Genomic DNA, 21155 nt, shown 5'->3' on the forward strand with positions numbered 1-21155 from the left:
AAGTTGTCTAAGCCCAAAATTTGAAGTCTGATGGCTGAGGAATTCTGGGAGTTGAAGTCCACTAATCTTAAAAGTGGCCAAGGTTGGAGACCCCTGCCATAAAACAATGGTGCCACCCACTCACGTGGCAATCTTTTGCGTTCATCCCCACAGGTTCTCTACGTGAACAACCTGCAGCTTCCCCTCAGCCAGGGTTTCTCCGTTCGGTGGATGTGAGTGAGACCAGGAGAATTTCCTCTGCACCGGTTGCATGACGAACCTACCGCCACGAGGAGACAAGCCGCTGCCTGTGGGGAACCTCGGCGTGGGATCCGCACGTACCTCTGTGGCTGTGCCTCCCCAGCTGAGCCGTGCCATGGCCTCCTCGCATCTTCTTGGGAAAAGGCCCTCCTGCTTGGCCAATGGCCTCCTTCTGCTTCTTGGAAAAGGCCTTTCTTTTCTACAGCTTCTGCTCCATGCTTTCCGGCACACAGACCTCTCATCGTCTTCCGTGTTTCGCTCCGTCGCATGTTGCCAAACGTGTCCCACTCCGCGAGTGGCGCTTTGCAGCTTTCCTGGAAAAGGAGAACTTCGAGTCAAAGACATTGGAATTGAGTTTTCCTGATGAGTTCACTGGCATTTGGGTCAGCAGCTTGGAGTTTCCGGAGATTCCCTCTCCACCGTTGTGTGAACTTGGGCAGTGGGCACACCGAACATTCTCAGTTCTCTGCAGTTTAATTAAGAAAGTCCAATGGCCTCTTGAAAAAAGCACTTTCGGGGAAGAAGGAAAGGAAAGGAAGGAAAAGAAGGGAAGGGAAGAAAGGAAGAGAAAGGGAGGAAAGGAAAGGAAGAAAAAGGGAGAAAAGGAAAGGAATGGAGAAGGGAGGGGAGGGGGGAGAGGACAGGAAGAAAAGAGAAGGAAAGGAAAGGAAAGAAAAGGAAAGGGGAAGGAAAGGAGGAAAGGAAAATGTCTATGGAGATTCTCAGTCCTCCAGGTCATGGTTGTTCTGAAGATGCTTTTTTTCCAAGAGGCAAATTGGACTTTCTGGTTTTTTCTTTGAAGACGTTTCGCTTCTCATCCAAGAAGCTTCTTCAACTCTGACTGGCTCCATCCCTCCACCATCCAGTTAGAGCTGAACAGAGGTGAAGGGCGATATTTCACCCTGTAATTAACCTGCTTCACTCCTGACAGGTAACTTAACACTTCTGAAAGCACCTTGCACCGAGAACCGAGCCCAAATGCTCAGCCCTTACTATTATTAGCCAGCCTTGATCCTCTCTACCATTGGATGGCCAAGTCATGGAAGCTTATTTAACCAATAACGTTTATTTAAACCAAGATGGCAACTTTACCAAGGGTAATCTGTTGCACGGAACAACTTTTTGCTTTTAAATTTTGAGATTCGGAAGGGTTTGCTGCAGAACCGTTGCCAATGGGGCAGGGTTAGCTCTTTTTGCACGCTAGTGTGAGAACGTGGGGGTGTATTTCTCAGCATTAACACACACACCCCCCCCAAATAGGAAGGGCACCTCGTCTTGCCCCGTACTCACCCTCAGAATGAATGTCTATCCTGTGCTAAAATGCATAGATTTCTACTTCAGAAAAATCCAGTTTGCACTGTTTTCTCGCCCACAGTTTTCCCAACTGCTGGGGTTTGGAGAATTTTGTTTTCCCTTTAAGATGGCATTTAATTTATGGTGCAATAAAACTACAAAGCAGGGGGGTTTCTTCCTTGCTCAACCTGTCCAAAATTCCTAGCACTGGTCAAGAGCCACAGCAGTTTTTGTAGTGCTACCACCAGTAAAAGCACGATAGGGTTAGCTAAGCCTGTTTTTGTGGCGTACTCATTTTCTGTGAAGTCAACCTTGGTGTGAGCAAAGGGTTTATAGACCATCACCAGAAAGATGTCCGGGACAATTTCTCATTTAGATGTCCTGTGTCTTTTTTTCTTTTTTTTTACCAGAACGGCAAGGGTAGCCAGAAAAATCAACAAATATAATGTATAGCAGTGCTGATTAAATGTGACAATTTGAAGACATGTGGACTTCAAGTCCCAGAATTCTGGGAGTTGAAGTCCGCATGTTTCAAAGTTGTCAGGCTTCACCTACACTGCTGTACATCAACATCTGTGCAATTTTGTGGTGCGTTAGGAAGACTAAGGAAAAAGAAACATGAGCTTTATCCCTTTGGAGTGGTTGCTTTATTATTATTTTTGGAATATATATATATTTCTAAACTCTGCTTGATTCTTTTTCCCCAAGTTTCTGTACCAAGAAAGAAATAAAATACAATGTGATGTGTTCTTGATCTGTGGTCTGGCTGTTTCACCTTCCCCCACACCAAATTTATCCCCCTCGTCATGGCAGGTGAAGATGGGCTCCTTTCCAGGTGCAGAGGGTTCCCAGCGCTGCGTTTCTCTAATCCTGTGACTCCGAAACACCCCCCATCAATTGAATGCGCATTCTGACGTTTGCAACAGAAACATCCAGGAACTTTAACAGCTATGGTGGTGCAGTGGTTAGAATGCAGAATTGCAGGCTGATTCTGCCTACTGCTTGGAGTTCGATCCTTAACAAATTTCTCACTTAGCAACATAAATTTTGGGCTCAATTGTGGTTGTAATTCAAGGACTACCTGTATAACTTCCTTCCTTCCTTCCTTCCTTCCTTCCTTCCTTCCTTCCTTCCTTCCTTCCTTCCTTCCCTCCCTCTCTCCCTCCCTCCCTCCCTCCCTCCTTCCTTCTTCCTTCCCAGAGGTTAGAATGCAGAATTGCAGGCTAATTCTGCCTACTGCTTGGAGTTTGATCCTTAACAAATTTCTCACTTAGCAACATAAATTTTGGCCTCAATTGTGGTTGTAATTCTTAGTTAGTTAGTTAGTTAGTTAGTTAGTTCCTTCCTTCCTTCCTTCCTTCCTTCCTTCCTTCCTTCCTTCCTTCCTTCCTTCCTTCCTTCCTTCCCAGAGGTTAGAATGCAGTATTGCAGGCTAACTCTGTCCACCGCAAGCAGTTCGATCCTGACCGGCTCAAGGATTGACTCAGCCTTCCCTCCTTCCACCGTTGGTCAAATGAGGACCCAGATTTTTTGGGAAGTGGGGGCAAGAGGCTGACTCTAAAAACCGCTTAGAGAAAGCTGTAAAGCACTGTGAAGCGGGATATAAGTCTAAGACGCTCTTGCTATGGTTAGAAATGCGGTTATCCCTTTCGGCCGCGCGGGGGCGCAAGCGCTCATCCCCTTTCCAAGCAACCAGATTACTTGTCCGACTCGGCTCCGTTTAAAAGCGAAGAGGCTGCAGTTCCACCTCCTGGCCGCCGGTGGCAGCCGAAAAACAAACAAACAAAAAAACACCCTCCTTCCTAGAGGGGCCGCTTTCCGGTCCAACGAGCGGAACTTCCGGTTTCCTTCCCATCTCCGCTGCCTAAATCGGAGAAACCGGCAGCTTCCCCCTCCCTTCCAGGGACGACCCCTCCCCCCCTCTCAAACCCCCCTCTTTGTGTGGGGGGAGGGGAGAACGAGCCCCCCTCCCCCGCCGCAGGATGAACAGGGCGAAGCCCGCGGCCGCGCGCCGCCCTAGCGCCGCCGCCAAGCCCTCCGGTAAAAGGGGGGGAGGGGCTGGTGAAAGGGACCCCTCCCCCTCCCCGTCTGTGGGGGAGGGGCGTCTCCTCGCGAGGAAGGGGGGGTTTGGGGTCCCCCCCCGCAGAAGAAGCGTGTCGGGGGGGGCACGTGGGGAAGGGCAAAAAATGGGCGGGTCTCCAAATTGGAAAGGGGGGGAGGGTCGCCTCCAAGACCCCTCCCCCACCTTCCCCTCAAAGAGAGGAACGTTTCTCTTTTCAATAAAAAAAATAAATAAATAAACCTGATCCTAACAGTAATTTTGTCTCCTTGGGCTGGTCTACCTCGCAGGGCTGGTGTTTTTTTTTCTTCTTCTTTCCCCCCCCATTCCCCCCCTCTTTTCTCTCCTCCTTTCTTTCCTGTTACAGGCGGTCCTCGACGTTAAGACAGCCACAAACGGAGCCCCCCCCCCCGCATTTCTGTTCGGTTCAGTGAGTTTTGCCCCCGTTTTAGGACCTTCCTTGAACGCCGTCGTTAAGCGAATTGCCACCGTGGGATAGGTTCGTCATGCGGCCATTAAGTGACTCTGGCTTCGCCGTTGGGATTTTGCTCGTCAGAAGGTCGCTGAAGGGATCGCAGGACAAGCGTCGTAAATACGAGTCAAGTCGCCAAGCGTCTGAATTTTGATCACGTGACTGCTGGGGGGGGGAAGGCTACCCTGGTCGTTAAGTGTGGAAAAATGGTCATAAGTCACTTTTTTTTAGTGCTGTTGTAGCTTTGAAGGGGTCACTAAATGAACTGTTGTAAGTCGAGGACTACAGCAAGGAGGGGAGGCTTTCTCGGCTGGTCAGTTTCTGCATGGTAGAATGGCTGCATGTAGTCCCCGAGTTACAGTGTTTCATTTAACGACCGTTCAAAGTTAACAAATGGTGCTGAAAAAAAGTGGCTTAAGAACATTTTTCACACGGTCCCATGATCAAAATTTGGACGCTTGGCAACTGATTCCTCTTTATGACGGTTGCTGTGTCTTGAGGGATCAGGTGATCCCCTTTGGCGGCCTTCTGACAAGCCAAGTCAAAGGGGAAGCCTGATTCGCTTAACCGTGTGACTAACTTAACAAACGCAACAATTCACTTAATGACTGTGGCAAGAGAAGTCGTAAAATGGGGGCAAAGCTCGCTCAACCAACGTCTTGCTCGGCGACAGAAATTTTGGACTCTGTTGTGGTCGTAAGTCGAGGACTACCTGTATTCTTATTTATTTTTTTATTAAGAAAATTGATATGACATCCACAACTCACAGTGACTCCGGGCAGCCTACAGAAATAAGACCCCCTATACCCCCCTACCCCCAAATCTGCATGCCTTTAGCGACAACAATCAAACCAGCCACTTGAGGGGCTCTTTATCCCCCTGGGGGTCCTCAGCCCCACTGGCAAAGCTTTGTCTCCCGTGCCCAAGTCACTTACATTACGGCCAATGGAGATTTCTCTGGGTCTTTCAGAAGGAGGCGTCATGGGGCTCCCCACAACCTTACCTAATCATCTTCTTTCATTTCCCCATCTTAGGCCACCCTCCTCCGGGAGACTTCATCGCTTTGGGCTCCAAAGGCCAGGTGGGAGAGTCCAAGACAGCCGCCACCTTGCTCAAGCCCACATCATCTGGGTTGCCCTCCGAGCGGAAGCGCGAGGCGGCGACGTCCGCTTTGTCCAGCACCTCCGGACTGACCAAGCGCCCCAAACTTTCCTCCACACCCCCTCTCAGCGCTCTGGGACGTTTGGCCGAGGCCGCCGTGGCTGAGAAGCGAGCCATTTCGCCTTCCATCAAAGAACCGTCGGTCATTCCTATTGAAGGTAAAGTCTATAACAGAATGGGGGGGGGGGCAGCATTTCCCCTTCCCAAATTGGGGGCAGGATATTTATCAATGTATTTTACCAGATAGGTATTGAATGTTTTTCTCTTCACAATCAGGAGGCTGTGAGTTCGATCCTAGGTAGAGGCAGATATTTCTCTCTCTGGGTACAATGAGAATATATCTGCTGAACAAAATTCCTCATTGGTGACAGGAAGGGCATCCGGCCATTAAAACACTCAGCTCCATTTAGTTGCCCAAGACTCCACCTCGCAAGGGATTACAGGGTCTTTAAAAGAAGATGATGATGTATTGAATGATTTTCTGATAGCTTGAGATGCCTTTTAAAAAAGAATATATTGGAGCTTCTGTCTGGAACCCAATAAATGTTGTTCTTGCAGTTGTTTAAAATACCCAACTGTGCTGTAGTGGGTGTTTTAGTGGGAGTTTGGGCTGCCAAACAGCTGCCGTGATTTCCCTTTGCTGACAGTGGCCCCCAACGCTCTGCTGGACGAGATCGAGGCTGCCGAAGCTGAAGGCAATGATGACCGCATCGAAGGGGTGTTGTGCGGAGCCGTGAAGCAGCTGAAAATGAATCGGGCCAAGCCTGACATCACCCTCTACCTGACCTTGATGTACCTGGCGAAAATGAAGCCAAATATCTTCGCCACAGAAGGAGTGATTGAGGTGAGGGGCGGGCAGAATCAGAATAAGAGAATAACCTCATTGGAAGGGACCATGGAGGTCTTCTAGTCCAGCCCCCTGCTCAAGCAGGTGACCCTATACCATTTCAAACAGTTGGCTGTCCAGTCTCTTTTTAAAAACCTCCAGTGCTGAATGGAATGGAATGGAATGGAACGGAACGGAACGGAACGGAACGGAACGGAACGGAACGGAAGGAGAGGAATGGAATGGAATGGAATGGAATGGAATGGAATGGAATAGAATAGAATAGAATAGAATAGAATAGAATAGAATAACACGAGTTGGAAGGGACCTTGAAGGTCTTCTAGTCCAACCCCCTGCTTAGGCAGGAAACCCTACACCACTTCAGACAAATGGTTATCCAACCTCTTCTTAAAAACTTCCAGTGTCGGAGCATTCACAACTTCTTGGAGGCCAGTCGTTCCACTGATTAATTTTTGTCAGGAAGTTTCTCCTTAGTTCCAGGTTGCTTCTCTCCTTGATTAGTTTCCACCCGTTGCTTCTTGTCCTGCCCTCAGGGGCTTTGGAGAATAGCTTGACCCCCTCTTCTTTGGGGCAGCCCAACCTTGCGCATGGTTTCTTAATCCCTGAGCCCCACACAGATTCTTTAAAAAATGGAAATACAATCTACCCATCCCTGTTGAAGCGTGGCCCAACTCTGCTTAGCTGTCCGGGCCCGTTCTAAAGTTTCTCCAGCAGGACTGGCATTCCGACTACTTTTTCTCACATGCTCAGGAACCCTTTGCTTCCCCAGGCGCTGTGCAGCCTCCTCCGCCGAGATGCCTCCATCAACTTCAAAGCCAAAGGGAACAGCCTGGTGTCCGTCTTGGCCTGCAACCTCCTCATGGCGGCTTATGAGGAAGACGAAAACTGGCCTGAGATATTTGTCAAGGTGGGCTGACATGGAGGTGGCGGTTTTCATAGGATTGAAGGGAACTCTGGGCACTTCAGGGAAGAGATGAAGGGGTCTCCCTCTTCTCTAGGTTTACATGGAGGATTCGCTGGGGGAACGGATCTGGGTGGACAGCCCTCACTGCAAGACCTTCGTGGAAAATATCCAGACGGCTTTTGGCACCAAGATGCCCCCCAAAAATATTTTGTCGCACGGAGAGGTTGGACGCGGTGGAGGAGACCTCAGTGCTGGTAAGAGGGCTTCTTGAGAGCAGATGAAGTAGGTGTCGAGAAGGGAGGGAGGGAGGGGAGGAAGGAAGGAAATAAAAATGAGGGAGAAATGAAGGAGAGAAAGGAACGAAGGGAGGGAGAGAAAGGAAAGGGAGGGAAGGAAGGAAAGAAAATAAAGAGGAAGGGAGGGAGAGAAAGGAAGGAGGGAAGGAAGGCAGGAGAAAATAAAAATGAAAGGAAGGAGAGAAAGAGGAACAGAGGGAGGGAAAGGAAAGGAAGGGAAGGAAGGAGAAAATAAAAATGAATAAGGAAGGAGAGAAAGGAACAAAGGGAGGGAAGGAAAGGAAAGGGAAGGAAGGAAGGAGAAAATAAAGAGAAAGGAACAAAGGGAGGGAGGGAAAGGAAGGAGAAAATAAAGAGAAAGGAAGAAGAGAAAGAGGAACAAAGGGAGGGAGGGAAAGAGGAAAAGGAAGGAAGGAAGTTGGATTTGAGGATTTGACAATATTAGGGGGACACCATAGTGCTTAACCCTTGCTACAGTTGATTTAATAGATGCAACATTAAACTGTGGTTAAGACGAGGCAGGGCCAAAGCCCTCCAGGAGCCTACAACTATACCCGCAGAGAGTGGGTGGACAGAGGTTCAAAGCCAAGTGTAAAGATAATTGTTTTCCCTGAAAACTATAGGTCCTTGTGACCTTTGAGGACAGGCTGTGATTCACTGCAATGACTGTCGTTCCCGTTTGTGGACTTTCTAGGAAACAGCCCTCATCCTTCGGTTCCAGAGGAAGAAGACAGTCAGAGCGAATTGTTGATAGCTGAGGACAAAATGAGCCCTGAGCAGGAAGCCCACCTAATGCCCAGGTAGCACCTTTCTCTCTGCTGTATCCCCGGGAAAGTTCCCTACAGATTTTTAAAATGTTTCTGGGTTGAGACGTTCCAACCTTGAGCACTTCCTATGAGGCATCTCCGGGACATTTCAGTCTTACTTTTCTGCATATCTTTAGAGAATCTTTTTGTTGAACCCAGATTTTCCCAGTGCTGTATCCGTCACCTAGGAAGACAAGTTTTCTTGCTATGGGGGAATTCTGCTTTTTTTCTAGTCTCAGAGCTGTCAGATCAGAGATGCTGTCATTGAAGCCAAAAACAGTCCTTCATTCAAATCTGCCCTCAGCCATGCTTAAGGCCAAGATTAAGAGCCAGTCCCTTCATCTCAGCCCAGTCTAGGATTGTTGTGGTAGAGAAGAATTGGCGGAGACGGTGCTATGGGTTTTGGAAGAAATAAAATAAACCAATTACCATATTTTTCGGAGTATAAGACGCACCTTAGTTTTGGGGGAGGAAAATAAGGGGAAAAAAATTCTTCCTCTGCCTACCAGCGTCCATCGATATTCATCTGGCTAGCGTCCTGTCAGTGTGTGAGACTGTTTGGAAACTGAAACAGTATTTGCTGTGTGAGCAACAAAGAAGGAGACAGGAAGGAGCCTGGGCGTGGCTTAGGTCAATTGTTCTAAAGCTGCATGCTGTGCTGATCTCTGAAACTAAAACTGAAACTCCTCTCCTCTGCTTGTGTTTTGCTTGCGGCTGCAAACTCTGACAGTCCTTGCAGCAAATAGCAAACAGCTGTTCCAGGCTGCAGGAATTGTCATAGACCATTGCCTCCTCCGTGCCTCACGTTTTTGGCTACATTCAGTGTATAAGATGCACCCAAATTTTCACCTCCTTTTAGGGGGGGTTGAAGTGTGTTTTATACTCTGAAAAATACGGTATGTCAATATTCAATGAAAATTCTCATGAAAATCAAGTCCCCTTTTCCTTTAATTAAACATAGCTGAATATGTCTTTGAGCTGTCCTTCAAGAATTATTTCTCCTCCTCCACTTTGATGCATTGATATACCCACTCTGAATCCTGGACTAAGGTGGGAGCTCCTCCTAGAAGCACCAGGTAAATTTGTAAAAGTGCCACTCTTTTGGCCCAGGTATGACGACCTCGCCGAGAGTGTGGAGGAATACGTTCTGGACATGTTGCGGGACCAGCTGAACAGGCGCCAGCCGATGGACAACGTCTCCCGGAATCTGTTGCGCCTTCTGACCGCTACCTGTGGCTACAAAGAGATCCGGCAGATGGCTGTGCAGAGGCTGGAAATGTGGCTGCAGAATCCCAAGGTAGGGAGGTTTTTGAAAGGATCTCATCCAGCTGAATGACTCAGTGAGTGTTTCTGGTGAAGGATCTCACGTGGCTTTCCCCATCCTACCTGGGTAAGGTTTATCGCAGGTCCCAGGTATCCCACTCAAATTCCTCTTTTTTGCAGCTCACTCGGCCAGCCCAGGACTTGCTCATGTCTGTCTGCATGAACTGCAACACCCACAGCTCCGAGGACGTGGAAGTGGTCTCCAACCTCATCAAGATCCGCCTGAAGCCCAAAGTCCTTCTCAATCACTACATGCTCTGCGTGAGGTAGGCAGACAGAAATGGGGCAGGGGTGTGTGTCATTGAATGAATGCTCCAGGCGGAACCCTACGTGATGGAGGAGACCTAACGGGTGCTGGTGGAGAAACACATCAGGGTTCTCTACACCAGGACTGTCCAACCTTGAAACTTTTGAAGACCTGTGGATTTCAGTTCCCAGAATTCCCCAGCCAACCATGCTGGTTGGGGGGATTCTGGGAGTTGAAGTCCACCACAACAAAAGATGTGGAGAGTCTGGAAAGAGTGCAGAGAAGAGCAACAAAGATGATTAAACCTATGAACGGTTGCTGGAATTGGGCATGTCTAGTTGAATGAAAAGAAGAACTAGGGAGGACATGATTGCAGTCTTCCAATATCTCAGGGGTTGCCCCAAAGAAGAGGGAGTCAAGCTATTCTCCAAAGCATCTGAGGGCAGAAAAAGAAGCAATGGGTAGAAACTAATCAAGGAGAGAAGCAACTTAGAACTAAGGAGAAATTTACTGACAGTGAGGACAATAGCAATGTGCTATTGCTGAGCACATTGTAAGCCGCCCTGAGTCTTCGGAGAAGGGCGGCATATAAATCAAATTAAAAAAAAAAAAAAAATTAACCAATGGAACAACTTGCCCCCAGAAGTTGTAAATGCTCCAACACTGGAAGTTTTTAAGAAGAGATTGGCTAACCATTTGTATGAAATGGTTTAGGGTTTCCTGCCTAAAGTTAGGGGGTTGGACTAGAAGACCTCCAAGGTCCCTTCCAACTCTGTTAATCTATATTCTAAGCCTTAAAAATTGCAAAGGTTGGACCATCTTTGGGAGGCACATCTTCCATCTGGTAGCTGGCTGGGATAGGGGAGTAGTCTCACCTCTTAAGTATGGTGCTTCTTCTGAGCCTGAGCATCTTCCAGGGAGCTACTGAACGCTCACCGGGACAACTTGGGCACTGTGGTCAAATCGGTGATTTTCAACGAACTGTCCAACGCCAGAAACCCCAACAATATGCAGATCCTGTATACGGTCCTTCAACACAGCCCGGAACTAGCGCCAAAGGTATGTTGGATGTCCAGCCTCAGATTCGGCCAGCGCCAAGAGATGGATGACCAATCCCAAGGAAGGGAAGGAGGACTCCCTTGTTTCCCCTTCCTTCCTTCAGCTCCCAACACTTCTGGGGTTTTGCGCTCATCCAGTCTCATCTGACCGCTCCATTTGGGAAGAACCTGGGGAGGGACAAGCTGGGTTCACACTCTGTTGAATTTTGTTGATAACTCAGGGCCACTGCTCTTGTGAGGAAGGGGCGGATTTATCCCATGGGGTCCCAGCAGCCAACCCCTCTGGAGGACTTGTCAATCTTTGTCATAAAAGAGAGCTATAATTTTTGTAAGAAAACTTTTTTGAAATCACTTCTGGATGATTTTCGTTGCATGACCGCCCCTCACTGTCATCACAAAATCAGCTTGCTTGATCTGGCATTTTGTCCTGCCACTGATTGTCATGAAGCACTCTTCTCTTCTCTTCTCCTCTTCTCTTCTTCTCTTCCCTTCCCTTCCCTTCCCTTCCCTTCCCTTCCCTTCCCTTCCCTTCCCTTCCCTTCCCTTCCCTTCCCTTCCCTTCCCTTCCCTCCCCTTCCCCTCCCCTTCCCTTTCTTCCTCTTCTTTCTTCCTCTCCCTCCTCCTCTCCTTTTCTATTTCCCCTCCCCTCCTCTCCTCCCTTCCCTCTTTCCTCCCCTCAGTTCCTGGCCATGGTCTTCCAAGACTTGCTGACCAACAAAGACGACTACCTGAGAGCTTCCCGGGCTCTCCTGCGGGAGATCATCAAGCAGACCAAGCACGAGATCAACTTCCAGGCTTTCTGCCTGGGACTCATGCAGGAACGGAAGGAGCCTCAGTACGCTGACATGGAGTTCAAGGTGAGGAACGCGATACGATCTTAAAACAAGGACCACCCAGCTTCCCGTCCTCACGAGATCCGCTCCCACTGTTCTCCTTCCGTCAGGGCTCCGCGGGCGTCTTAACCCTCTTTCCCTCACCCTTGCTCTCTCAGGACCGCTTCGTCATCCACATTACAGACCTGCTGGCCGTCTCCATGATGCTGAGCATCACCGCCCAGGTGAAGGAAGCCGGTGTGGCCTGGGACAAAGGCGAGAAGAAAAGTGAGAAGAAAAGTGTCGCTTTATGGCTTGGTTGGGGGTTGAGAGTCCCCAACCCTCACCAATGGGTGGACAGCAAGGGCACTTAGACGTACCGTATATATTACCCCATAGTGCAGGAGTGGGCAGCTGTGGCCCTTTTACAACCTGTGGACTTCAACTCCCAGAATTCCTGAGACAGCCAAGCGGGAATTAACTAGAGCTGGTTTTGCTTTCATGCGTGCCAAAATGATGTATTCGACAAAGCAATTCTTTTTAAAAAAAACAACATTGGACACAGTCACAGTGTGACCATCCTGGTCAGTGGGACCAATGTTTTTAATGTTTATTTAATAAAACATTTTTTAAAATTAAAAAAAGAAAACAAAGCAATTCTTAAAGAGATCTGACTGTCTCGGAGTGCTGGCTCAGTTGGGTTCGTCAGTTGGAACCTTAACAGGATGGGCGTGAGCGCACATGCGCTGGCCGGCTATTTCCGTGGCCCGCTTGCAAAACCCTTATGGTCCATTCGTGGGCCGCGGCCCACAGATTGGGGATCCCTGATTTACAGCACTCTCTGGGTAGTTTGCAACGTCAGCATAATTTGCATGTTGCCCCCAACCATCTGGGTCCTCGTTTTACCGACCCCGGAAGGATGGAAGGCCGATTGAGCCCCATTGTCAGGATCGAACTGCTGGCTGTGGGAATGCAGAGTCAGCCTGCAGTGCTGCATTCTAACCACTCCCATCACCGGGGTTTCTCAATCCTTCCTGGATCTTGGGAGTAGAAGGAGTCGGTGTGAGAGATGAGCTCCGATTTGGGGTTAATCCAACCCAGATTCGGTCCTAAGAAGAGCTGGAAACCTCTTTCCTCCCCAGATTTGGAAGGGCTGCGGGCTTTCCAGAACCAGATCGCAGCCATCCAGCGGGATGCTGTCTGGTGGCTGCACACGGTGGTGCCGTCCATCACCAAGCTGGCTCCCAAGGAATACATACACTGGTAAGAGAAGGGACCAGTGGGGGTCAGGGAAACCCTCCTTGCAAGGGGGATCCCCGAGAACTTACCTCATCCACATTTGTCCCCTCTCTCTCTCTTTATTTTTAAAACAGCCTCCACAAAGTCCTGTTCACAGAGCAACCCGAGACCTACTACAAATGGGATAATTGGCCCCCAGAGAGTGACCGCAAGTAAATCTGGTGCTTGACTTGAACCTAGAACCCTGCTGTGGTGGGGGTGGGGCGCCAAGGGTTTGGGGTAGAATGTCCCTAGTTCTAGATCATAGACATTCAACTGAGTGTAGCCGACGCTAGTTTGCTGCTTGTGGCTGCTGAAACTCAGCCTTGTGACTCGGAAAGCATAATCAGTGGCTTGGCCTGGTACCCAAACCACCATTGGTGGTTTGTTGAAAGCATTGGAAGCCGTGTTAGAGGCCCCACTCCAGGCTCTGTTTCTGTTGCTCCCCTCTGGGAATCTATAGCAGGACAACTAGATTCTGGGACAGCTTTGTTCCTTAGGCCGGCCGTTTTGTAAACTCGCAATATTCTGGTTTTTTTCTGCCATGAGTATGTATACATCCTATGATGTTTCTCTGTGTCATATATGTGTGTATATGTGGCTATATGCATAGTGGTTTCTCTTTTGAGAGCTGAGTGCAACGAAATCTCACTTTAACGTACGCTGATTAGTCTAGATTTAAAGTGACAATAAAGTTTTATTCTGTTATTCTTTTGGGAAGTCGGTCTCTCCTCTGTTGTTCTGGGTGTGAACCCACTAAGCATCTCCCCACCCCCCTTCTCTTCCTGGCCAGCTTCTTCCTCCGCCTTTGCTCCGAAGTGCCAATCCTTGAGGACACCCTCATGCGCATCCTGGTCATTGGTCTGTCGCGAGATCTTCCCCTCGGCCCCGCCGATGCCATGGAGCTGGCCGACCACCTGGTGAAACGGGCAGCAGCCGTGCAGGCAGACGGTGAGCCTCCTTTGAGCCATTCGTGGCCTCTGCTTCTTTGCCGCTGCTGAAGCAGCAGCTGCTGATCACCTCAGCTTATGCCATGTCCTCTGAGAAGATCAGAAACGGTGACTCACACCATCATAAATACCTGCTGGTCGCAATCAAACAACTGCAGGGATGCAGAATGGTCATAAGTGTGAGCATTGGTTGCAAGTCATTTTTCCCAGAACCTTCGTAACTTCGAATGGTTGTTAAGAGGAATGGTTATAGGTTGAGGATTACCTATCCTCCTTCCATAATAGGCATAGCACTTGGACTTATATACCGCTTCCCAGGGCTTCACAGCCCTCTCTACGAGGTTTACAGAGTCAGCCTCTTGCCCCCAACAATCTGGGTCCTCATTTACCCTCGGAAGGATGGAAGGCTGAGTCAACCTTGAGCCGGTCAGGATTGAACTCCTACCAGTGGGCAGAGTCAGCCTACAATATTGCATTCTAACCGTTACATCATCATGGCAAGGAAGGAGGGAGGGAGGGAGGGAGGAAGATAGCACTTAAAGATATCCTGCTTCACAGTTCTTCGCAGCCCTCTCTAAGCGGTTTACTGAGTCAGCCTCTTGCCCCCAACAATCTGGGTCCTCATTTTACCGACCTTGGAAGGTTGGAAGGCTGAGTCGACCTTGAACAGTCAGGATCGAACTGGTAGTGGGCAGAATTAGCCTGCAATACTGCATTCTCACCACTGCGCCCCCAGGGCTCCTCTCCTTGGTCCCCTGTGCTGGCTGAATGAAGAATCTCTGTTGGCTGTTAGCTACCCCTGTACAAACCGAGCACAATCTCGTGCAGATTATCTATGTTTTTATACCTTGCTGCTCCCGTTTTGGGTTTCAGATCTCGAAGTCTTGAGAGTGGAGAGGATTCAACTGATCGATGCCGTCTTGAACCTCTGTACTTACCACCATCCTGAGAACATCCAGCTGCCTCCGGGGTAATTGTGGAGAGATTCTTCCTTCTTTCTTCTCCTCCTCCTCCTCCTCCTCCTCCTCCTCCTCCTCCTCCTCCTCCTCCTCCTCCTCCTCCTCCTCCTCCTCCTCCTCCTCCTCCTCTTCTTCCTTTTTCAACGGCGAACATGGGACAATAAAGCCTATTCTGTCCTGATTTGTTTTTTCTTTTGTATGTTGCATTATTTTGTTTAAACAGGATCCTATATCCTTGACTCTCCCGCAGGTACCAGCCTCCAAATCTGGCTATTTCAACCCTTTACTGGAAGGCTTGGCCTCTGTTGCTCGTGGTGGCTGCATTCAATCCGGAAAACATTGGTGAGTCTTACAGTAGGAATCCTTTCGTACAGGGCCAGGGGTGGCACGGCTGAAGGTAGCTGTTTTCCCTCCCTGTGTCTGCACAGAAACAACATCTGCACGCATGCACACACACACAAAGCAGTGGGAGGTGGGGCTTCCCCATGGACTTTTGCTCGTCAGAAGTTGCCTTGCAAAAGGGATCACATGACCTTGGGACACTGCGACCGTCATAAATACCAGCCAGTTGCCAAGAATCAAAATTTTGATCAGTGGGATGCTGCAGAGGTCATAACTGTGAGAAACTATCGTTAAGTCACTTTTTTCCAGTGTCATCGTAACTTTGGTCACTAAATGAACTGTTGTAAGTCGAGGACTACCTGTATTTCCCTGGTATAAGATTGTTTTTTTTAAGTCCGCTTTTCAAATTGTTTTTAGTTTATAGTGACCCTAATGATCCTAATAATCTGTGACTTTGCAGAGATTTTGTTTGAGGAATTTTGCCGGCACTCTGATTACTTTATGCGATGTTTCTGATTTCCTTTCCCCCTTCCCCTCCCTGTCCTCCTCTGGTTTGATTGGCAGGTCTCACCGCTTGGGAGGACTACCCCACACTAAAGATGCTGATGGAGATGGTGATGACCAAGTAGGTTCAAACTTGGGAAAGTCCGTCCCAAATCTCTCTCTCTCTTTCCCATCTTAAAAGTTGGGAGTGTCAACCCTGAAGCTAGCCTCCCCAAGGCCATTTTTTTTAAGTTTCAGCGTTGCCACACTGGAGTTGAGGGAAAGAGCGGGGAGTAGAGATAGCTGGGCTTTTGTAGCTAAAACAAAATGGTTTCTCCTGGGAACCAAGGACACTCCCAACAGCTGGCTGGAGAGAGGAGGAGGAGGAGAGAAGTACCGTATTTTTTGGAGTATAAGACGCACCGGAGTATATGACATACCTTAGTTTTTGGGGAGGAAAATAGGGGGAAAAAATTCTGCCTACCAGGTATTCATCTGGCTAGCATCCTTAGCCTGGTCAGCTTCAGCGCATTAGTTCGCTCGCTGGTTTTGAGGTTGGGGCTGATTGGGGCTAAAAAAACAGCTTCTAAAGCACAGCTGATTGTCGGAGGGAGCAGCAATTAGAAAAGCAGGCAAAGCGCGGAAGATTACTTCACTCACAAGTGCCACATTGGGGCTGAAAAATAGCTTCAAAAGCACAGCTGATCATCTGAGGGAGCTCCAGTGATTAAAGCAGGCAAAGCGCGGAAGGGGTAAGAGAAGGCAGCAGCTGTTCCGGGTAGCCATTTTGGGCACCGTTATAATTGGAGTATAAGACGCAACCAAATTTTCAGCCTCTCTTAGGAGGGAAAAAAGTGTGTGTTATAAGCCGAAACATACGGTAACCAGGCGACCGGCCGGCACCTCAATTGGATTGTTTGGGGCAAAGGGAAACTTTCACTTTATAATTAGGTGAAAAGCGTGGGAACTCTCAGAGTCGGTTTTCACCAGTCTGTGCCGATAATGATCTCTCCAAATAAAAACTGTTCTTTGAGGAATCTACTTGCCTCGGAGTTCTGTTTGCTGTGGGCGTGTGACTTGGAATGCTGACATTGAGGTTATTTCGAGTTTTATTTATATAGCGTAACGTCAAGTCACAAGCCACTGCCTCATTAAAACTGCTTCCCCTTCCTTTCGCCAGCAATTACTCCTACCCTCCTTGCACGCTGACCGACGAAGAAACCCGTACGGAGATGATCAGCCGCGAACTGCAGATCTCTCAGCGGGAGAAGCAGGAGATCCTCGCCTTTGAGGGTCATCTGGCTGCGGCCTCCACCAAGCAGACCATCACAGAGAGCAGCAGCCTCCTGCTGTCCCAGCTGACCAGCTTGGATCCCCAGTAAGAAGCCCTGGTGATCTTCCAAGAAGGAGACTCAACAGCTGCAGAGTCTGAAGCTGGGGTAGGATGCTGTCCTGCCTTTCTTCTTCTTCTTCTTCACCACTTTTGTTCCTTTCGCAGGGGGCCTCCCCGCAGGCCGCCTCAGCCCGTCCTGGATCAGGTGAAAAGCCTCAACCAGTCCCTGCGCCTGGGGCACCTCTTGTGTCGTAGCCGGCACCCCGACTTCCTGCTCAACATCATCCAGAGGCAGGTGAGTAGCATGAAGAGCTGGGAGGCTCTTCGTCGATTAATCTCAGCCTAGAAAGGTACATTTTTCAGAATGTTCAGAAAGTAGGAATTTCCAGGAAAATGTCCGGAGGTGGAAGGACCAGTGATGTTTGTAGAATTTTGAGTGAGCTCTCCTCAGTCTTGGAAGAGGATTCAGTAGATTCTTGAAAAGGTGGTCAGGTGTTGGTGAATGGAACCTTCCTAACTAGAGCCAGTCTACCACTGAATATCAGTCCTAAAGAGAAGAAAGAACAACAGTACCGTATTTTTCGGAATGTTAAGACGCTCCGGACTATATGACGCACCTAGCTTTTAGAGAGGAAAACAAGGGGGGGAAAAATCAGATTTTGCAGAGCTCCTGTCAGGCCCAAAGAACCAAGAAGGAGATGCAGAGTTACTTCTGAGTAGTTCCTTGCTGGGTTTTCTGGGAAGGAGCCCCTCCTTTCTGCAAACTCCAGACTGCATTCTGCCCCCCAAAATTGCAAGCCTCTTTTCTCAAATGCAACAGGCACCCCCTTCCCACCCACCCGAGTCATCCTTTCTCTGTGCCCTCCGTAGTTTTCCAGTCCCCAAAACTAGAAGTTTCTTCTGCTCAAGTCCACTCTCTCTGCTTCTCTCCTCCTTCACTGACTCCTGTCTCCTTCCTCTCCCTCATCCTTAGGCTTCTTCGCAGTCCATGCCGTGGCTGGCAGACCTCGTCCAGTCCAGCGAAGGCTCGCTGGACGTCCTCCCGGTCCAGTGCCTTTGCGAATTCCTTCTGCACGACGCGGCGGATGAGTCGGCCTCTGGAGAGGAGGAAGAGGAAGGAGAAAGCAAAGAGCAGCGGGCCAAGAAACGGCAGGTAAGCGGTTTTCTGGTTTTCCATTATTTGAAAAGCAAAACAGCCAACCTTTTTAGAATGGAATGGAATAGGAATAGGAATAGGAATAGGAATAGGAATAGGAATAGGAATGGAATGGAATTCTTTATTGGCCAAGTGTGATTGGACACACAAGGAATTTGTCTTGGTGCATACTCTCTCAGTGTAGATAAATGAAAAGATACGTTTGTCAAGAATTATAAGGTACAACACTTGATAGTCATAGGGAAACAGTCAATATAAATCGTAAGGATACAAGCAACAAAGTTACAGTCATACAGTCATAAGTGGGAGGAGATGGGTGATGGGAACGATGAGAAGACTAATAGTAGTGCAGACTTAGTAAATAGTTTGACAGTGTTGAGGGAATTAGTTGTTAAGCAGAGTGATGGCATTCGGGAAAAAACTGCTGGCAGTGGGCAGAGTTTGCCTACAATACTGCATTCTAACCACTGCATCACCATGGCAAGGATGCACTCAGATATAACCCCCCACCCCCAGAATTGCTGAGTGCATTTTTACAACAAGTAGGGAAGTGCACCCCAAGTGCCTAACCTCGTGCTGCTTCTCCGCAGAGGCAGCAAAAACAGAGGCAGCTGCTTGGACGTCTGCAAGACATGCTGCTCGGACCCACCGCCGACGAGCAGACCACGTGCGAGGTGCTGGACTACTTCCTGAGGCGCCTCAGCTCATCCCAGGTGGCCTCGCGGGTGCTGGCCATGAAGGTAAGGAACACCAGGCCCCATAAGTCAGTGCCCGCTTTAAAGCAGAGAAGGGCACGATACAAATTCTTAGCCAGGCAGAACAGGATAAAGTACTGCAATGCAACCTCGTTTTTGGTGCACCGTCAGCCCTTTCCCCAGAGTGCCATCAACTTTTTGTTGAGGGGTGTGTATGAGGGGCTTCGGGGGGCTTCGGGCCTGGAGTTTCTGCTCCCTGCTTGCAATTCCTTCAGTCCTGAGGCTTGAAAACATCCATATTCGTCTCTGGTAGATTTGAGAGGGCATAGAGTTCGCTTTTTAAAATATTTTTCTTGTATTTCTGCAAACTCCCATCTGTGCCAGAAGTCAGTCTCTTCCCCCATCCTCCCTCTCTCCCTCCCCCCACCAAAAACAATAAGCAAAACACTGTTGCTTATTCTGGTTTTTAGGCTTTTATCTGTGTCAAAGAAAGTGGAATGTTTTTCCTATCATTGCTTTTTTTGTTTGGATATTTGCAGTTGCCCGTTTCCCCTTTTTCCTTTCTTTTCAACTCCTTTTTTTTTTCCCTATGCTTGTTTGTATTCTAATACTTTTTGGAAATGTAATAATTTTTTTTAGAGGGGAAAATGTGGTTTGCCAGCCACCAGATCAGCCAGGAGCTCAGAGGCAGGTCAGGGTGGATGCGACCCCCGTGTTCTCCTCCCCCCCTGCAGGGCCTGTCCTTGGTGCTTTCCGAAGGGGCCCTCCACGAGAAGGAGGAGAAGGAGCACCCGATGGAGGAAGACTCCTGGGACTTCGAGCTGCTTCAGAGCTACCAGTGGCTTCTGCGAGACCTCCCCAAGCTGCCCTTGTTCGACAGCGTCCGGACCACCACGGCGGTGGCTTTGCAGCAGGTGAATGGCGCGGAGAACCCTTGGAAGGTTCTCCAGACACAGGACCTGGATTGTGTAACGTTGCGTTTCTCTTTGCTTCCCGTTCCAGGCCATCCACATGGAGACAGACCCGCAGACCATCAGTGCTTACCTGGTGTATCTGTCCCAGCATGCTCCAGTGGAGGAACAAGGCCAGCACAACGACTTGGCTTTGGTGAGAGAAGTCAAGGGTTGGGTGGATGGAGGAGGAGGAGGAGAAGGTCTGTGAGATGCCTCCTCATTTAGCAATCAAAGCAAACTCCGTCTCCCAACAGATTGCAGAGCATTCCCCTTGGTGCCCCAAAATTTGCTGATTATTTATTCGTTTATGTCCCACCTTTGTTCATTTTAATAAATAACTCCAGGTGGCAGACACATTTAATACTCCTTCCTCCTCCTCCTCTTTCCCCCCACCCCCCAATAACAACCCTGTGAGGTGAGTTGGGCTGAGAGAGAGGCATTTGCCCAAAGTCACCCAGCCAGCTTTCATGCCTAAGGCGGAACTAGAACTCACCATCTCCTGGTGACTGGCCCAAAATCACTCAATTGACTTTCATGCCTAAGGCGGAACTAGAACTCACCATCTCCTGGTGACTGGCCCAAAGTCACCTAGCCGGCTTTTATGCCTAAAGCAGAACTAGAACTCACCATCTCCTGGTGATTGGCCCAAAATCACCCAATTGACTTTCATGCCTAAGGCGGAACTAGAACTCTCCATCTCCTGGTGATTGGCCCAAAATCACTCAATTGACTTTCATGCCTAAGGCGGAACTAGAACTCACCATCTCCTGGTGACTGGCCCAAAGTCACCTAGCCGGCTTTTATGCCTAAAGCAGAACTAGAACTCACCATCTCCTGGTGATTGGCCCAAAATCACCCAATTGACTTTCATGCCTAAGGCGGAACTAGAACTCTCCATCTCCTGGTGATTGGCCCAAAATCACTCAATTGACTTTCATGCCTAAGGCGGAACTAGAACTCACCATCTCCTGGTGACTGGCCCAAAGTCACCTAGCCGGCTTTTATGCCTAAAGCAGAACTAGAACTCACCATCTCCTGGTGATTGGCCCAAAATCACCCAATTGACTTTCATGCCTAAGGCGGAACTAGAACTCACCATCTCCTGGTGATTGGCCCAAAGTCACCCAGCCAGCTTTCATGCCCAAATTGGGACTAGAACTCACCATCTCCTGGTTTCCAGTCTGGTGCTTTAACTGCTAGATCAAACTGCTAACCTCCTCTTATCTACCCGCTGCAGGATGTGTCCCCTTCTCTTTCTAGTTTTGATTTATCTTCTCTCCCTTTCTAAATTGGTGCCGCCAGCGATAGAGAGCGGGAGGTCTTCTCTGGGAAAGAGCTGGGGTGGGTTGGCTGTCCATGCCTCACGAGATGGACGGAGAAGCGACTTTGGCCTCAGACGAGCCAGAAGGAAAACCCAAATTCCAGTCTTTTGCTGATCTCAGAGTTTGAGGCCCTCATTGCGCAGCTGCTCTACGTTTCTTCCTCTTC

At 49.1% G+C, this 21155-nt stretch overlaps 2 protein-coding genes across 2 annotated transcripts in view; both read left to right on the forward strand.

The window, feature by feature from the left end:
• LOC139325148 (lysosomal alpha-glucosidase-like) overlaps positions 1 to 2282 on the forward strand; it is a 30611-nt gene extending 28329 nt beyond the window's left edge. The window contains exon 20 of the mRNA XM_070954906.1: positions 154 to 2282. Within this exon, the coding sequence (XP_070811007.1) occupies positions 154 to 216 (63 nt within the window). The 3' untranslated portion in view covers positions 217 to 2282. The remainder of the gene's footprint in view (positions 1 to 153) is intronic.
• Positions 2283 to 3504: 1222 nt separating this feature from the next.
• The window catches only part of INTS1 (integrator complex subunit 1), a 36920-nt gene continuing 19269 nt past the window's right edge, over positions 3505 to 21155 (forward strand). Inside the window, exons 1-23 of the mRNA XM_070954905.1 lie at positions 3505 to 3573; positions 5099 to 5383; positions 5873 to 6069; positions 6842 to 6979; positions 7071 to 7230; positions 7967 to 8072; positions 9189 to 9375; positions 9522 to 9667; positions 10566 to 10707; positions 11387 to 11563; positions 11698 to 11806; positions 12661 to 12781; positions 12892 to 12969; positions 13590 to 13747; positions 14620 to 14716; positions 14956 to 15047; positions 15612 to 15672; positions 16711 to 16908; positions 17029 to 17158; positions 17837 to 18016; positions 18610 to 18759; positions 19449 to 19628; positions 19717 to 19821. Of these exons, the coding sequence (XP_070811006.1) occupies positions 3516 to 3573; positions 5099 to 5383; positions 5873 to 6069; positions 6842 to 6979; positions 7071 to 7230; positions 7967 to 8072; positions 9189 to 9375; positions 9522 to 9667; positions 10566 to 10707; positions 11387 to 11563; positions 11698 to 11806; positions 12661 to 12781; positions 12892 to 12969; positions 13590 to 13747; positions 14620 to 14716; positions 14956 to 15047; positions 15612 to 15672; positions 16711 to 16908; positions 17029 to 17158; positions 17837 to 18016; positions 18610 to 18759; positions 19449 to 19628; positions 19717 to 19821 (3255 nt within the window). The 5' untranslated portion in view covers positions 3505 to 3515. The remainder of the gene's footprint in view (positions 3574 to 5098; positions 5384 to 5872; positions 6070 to 6841; positions 6980 to 7070; positions 7231 to 7966; positions 8073 to 9188; positions 9376 to 9521; positions 9668 to 10565; positions 10708 to 11386; positions 11564 to 11697; positions 11807 to 12660; positions 12782 to 12891; positions 12970 to 13589; positions 13748 to 14619; positions 14717 to 14955; positions 15048 to 15611; positions 15673 to 16710; positions 16909 to 17028; positions 17159 to 17836; positions 18017 to 18609; positions 18760 to 19448; positions 19629 to 19716; positions 19822 to 21155) is intronic.

Source organism: Pituophis catenifer, unplaced genomic scaffold (assembly GCF_029215685.1).
Source record: "Pituophis catenifer annectens isolate HBS135680 unplaced genomic scaffold, rPitCat1.0.hap2 SCAF_16, whole genome shotgun sequence".
In the NCBI taxonomy this organism is placed as follows: Eukaryota; Metazoa; Chordata; class Lepidosauria; order Squamata; family Colubridae; genus Pituophis; species Pituophis catenifer.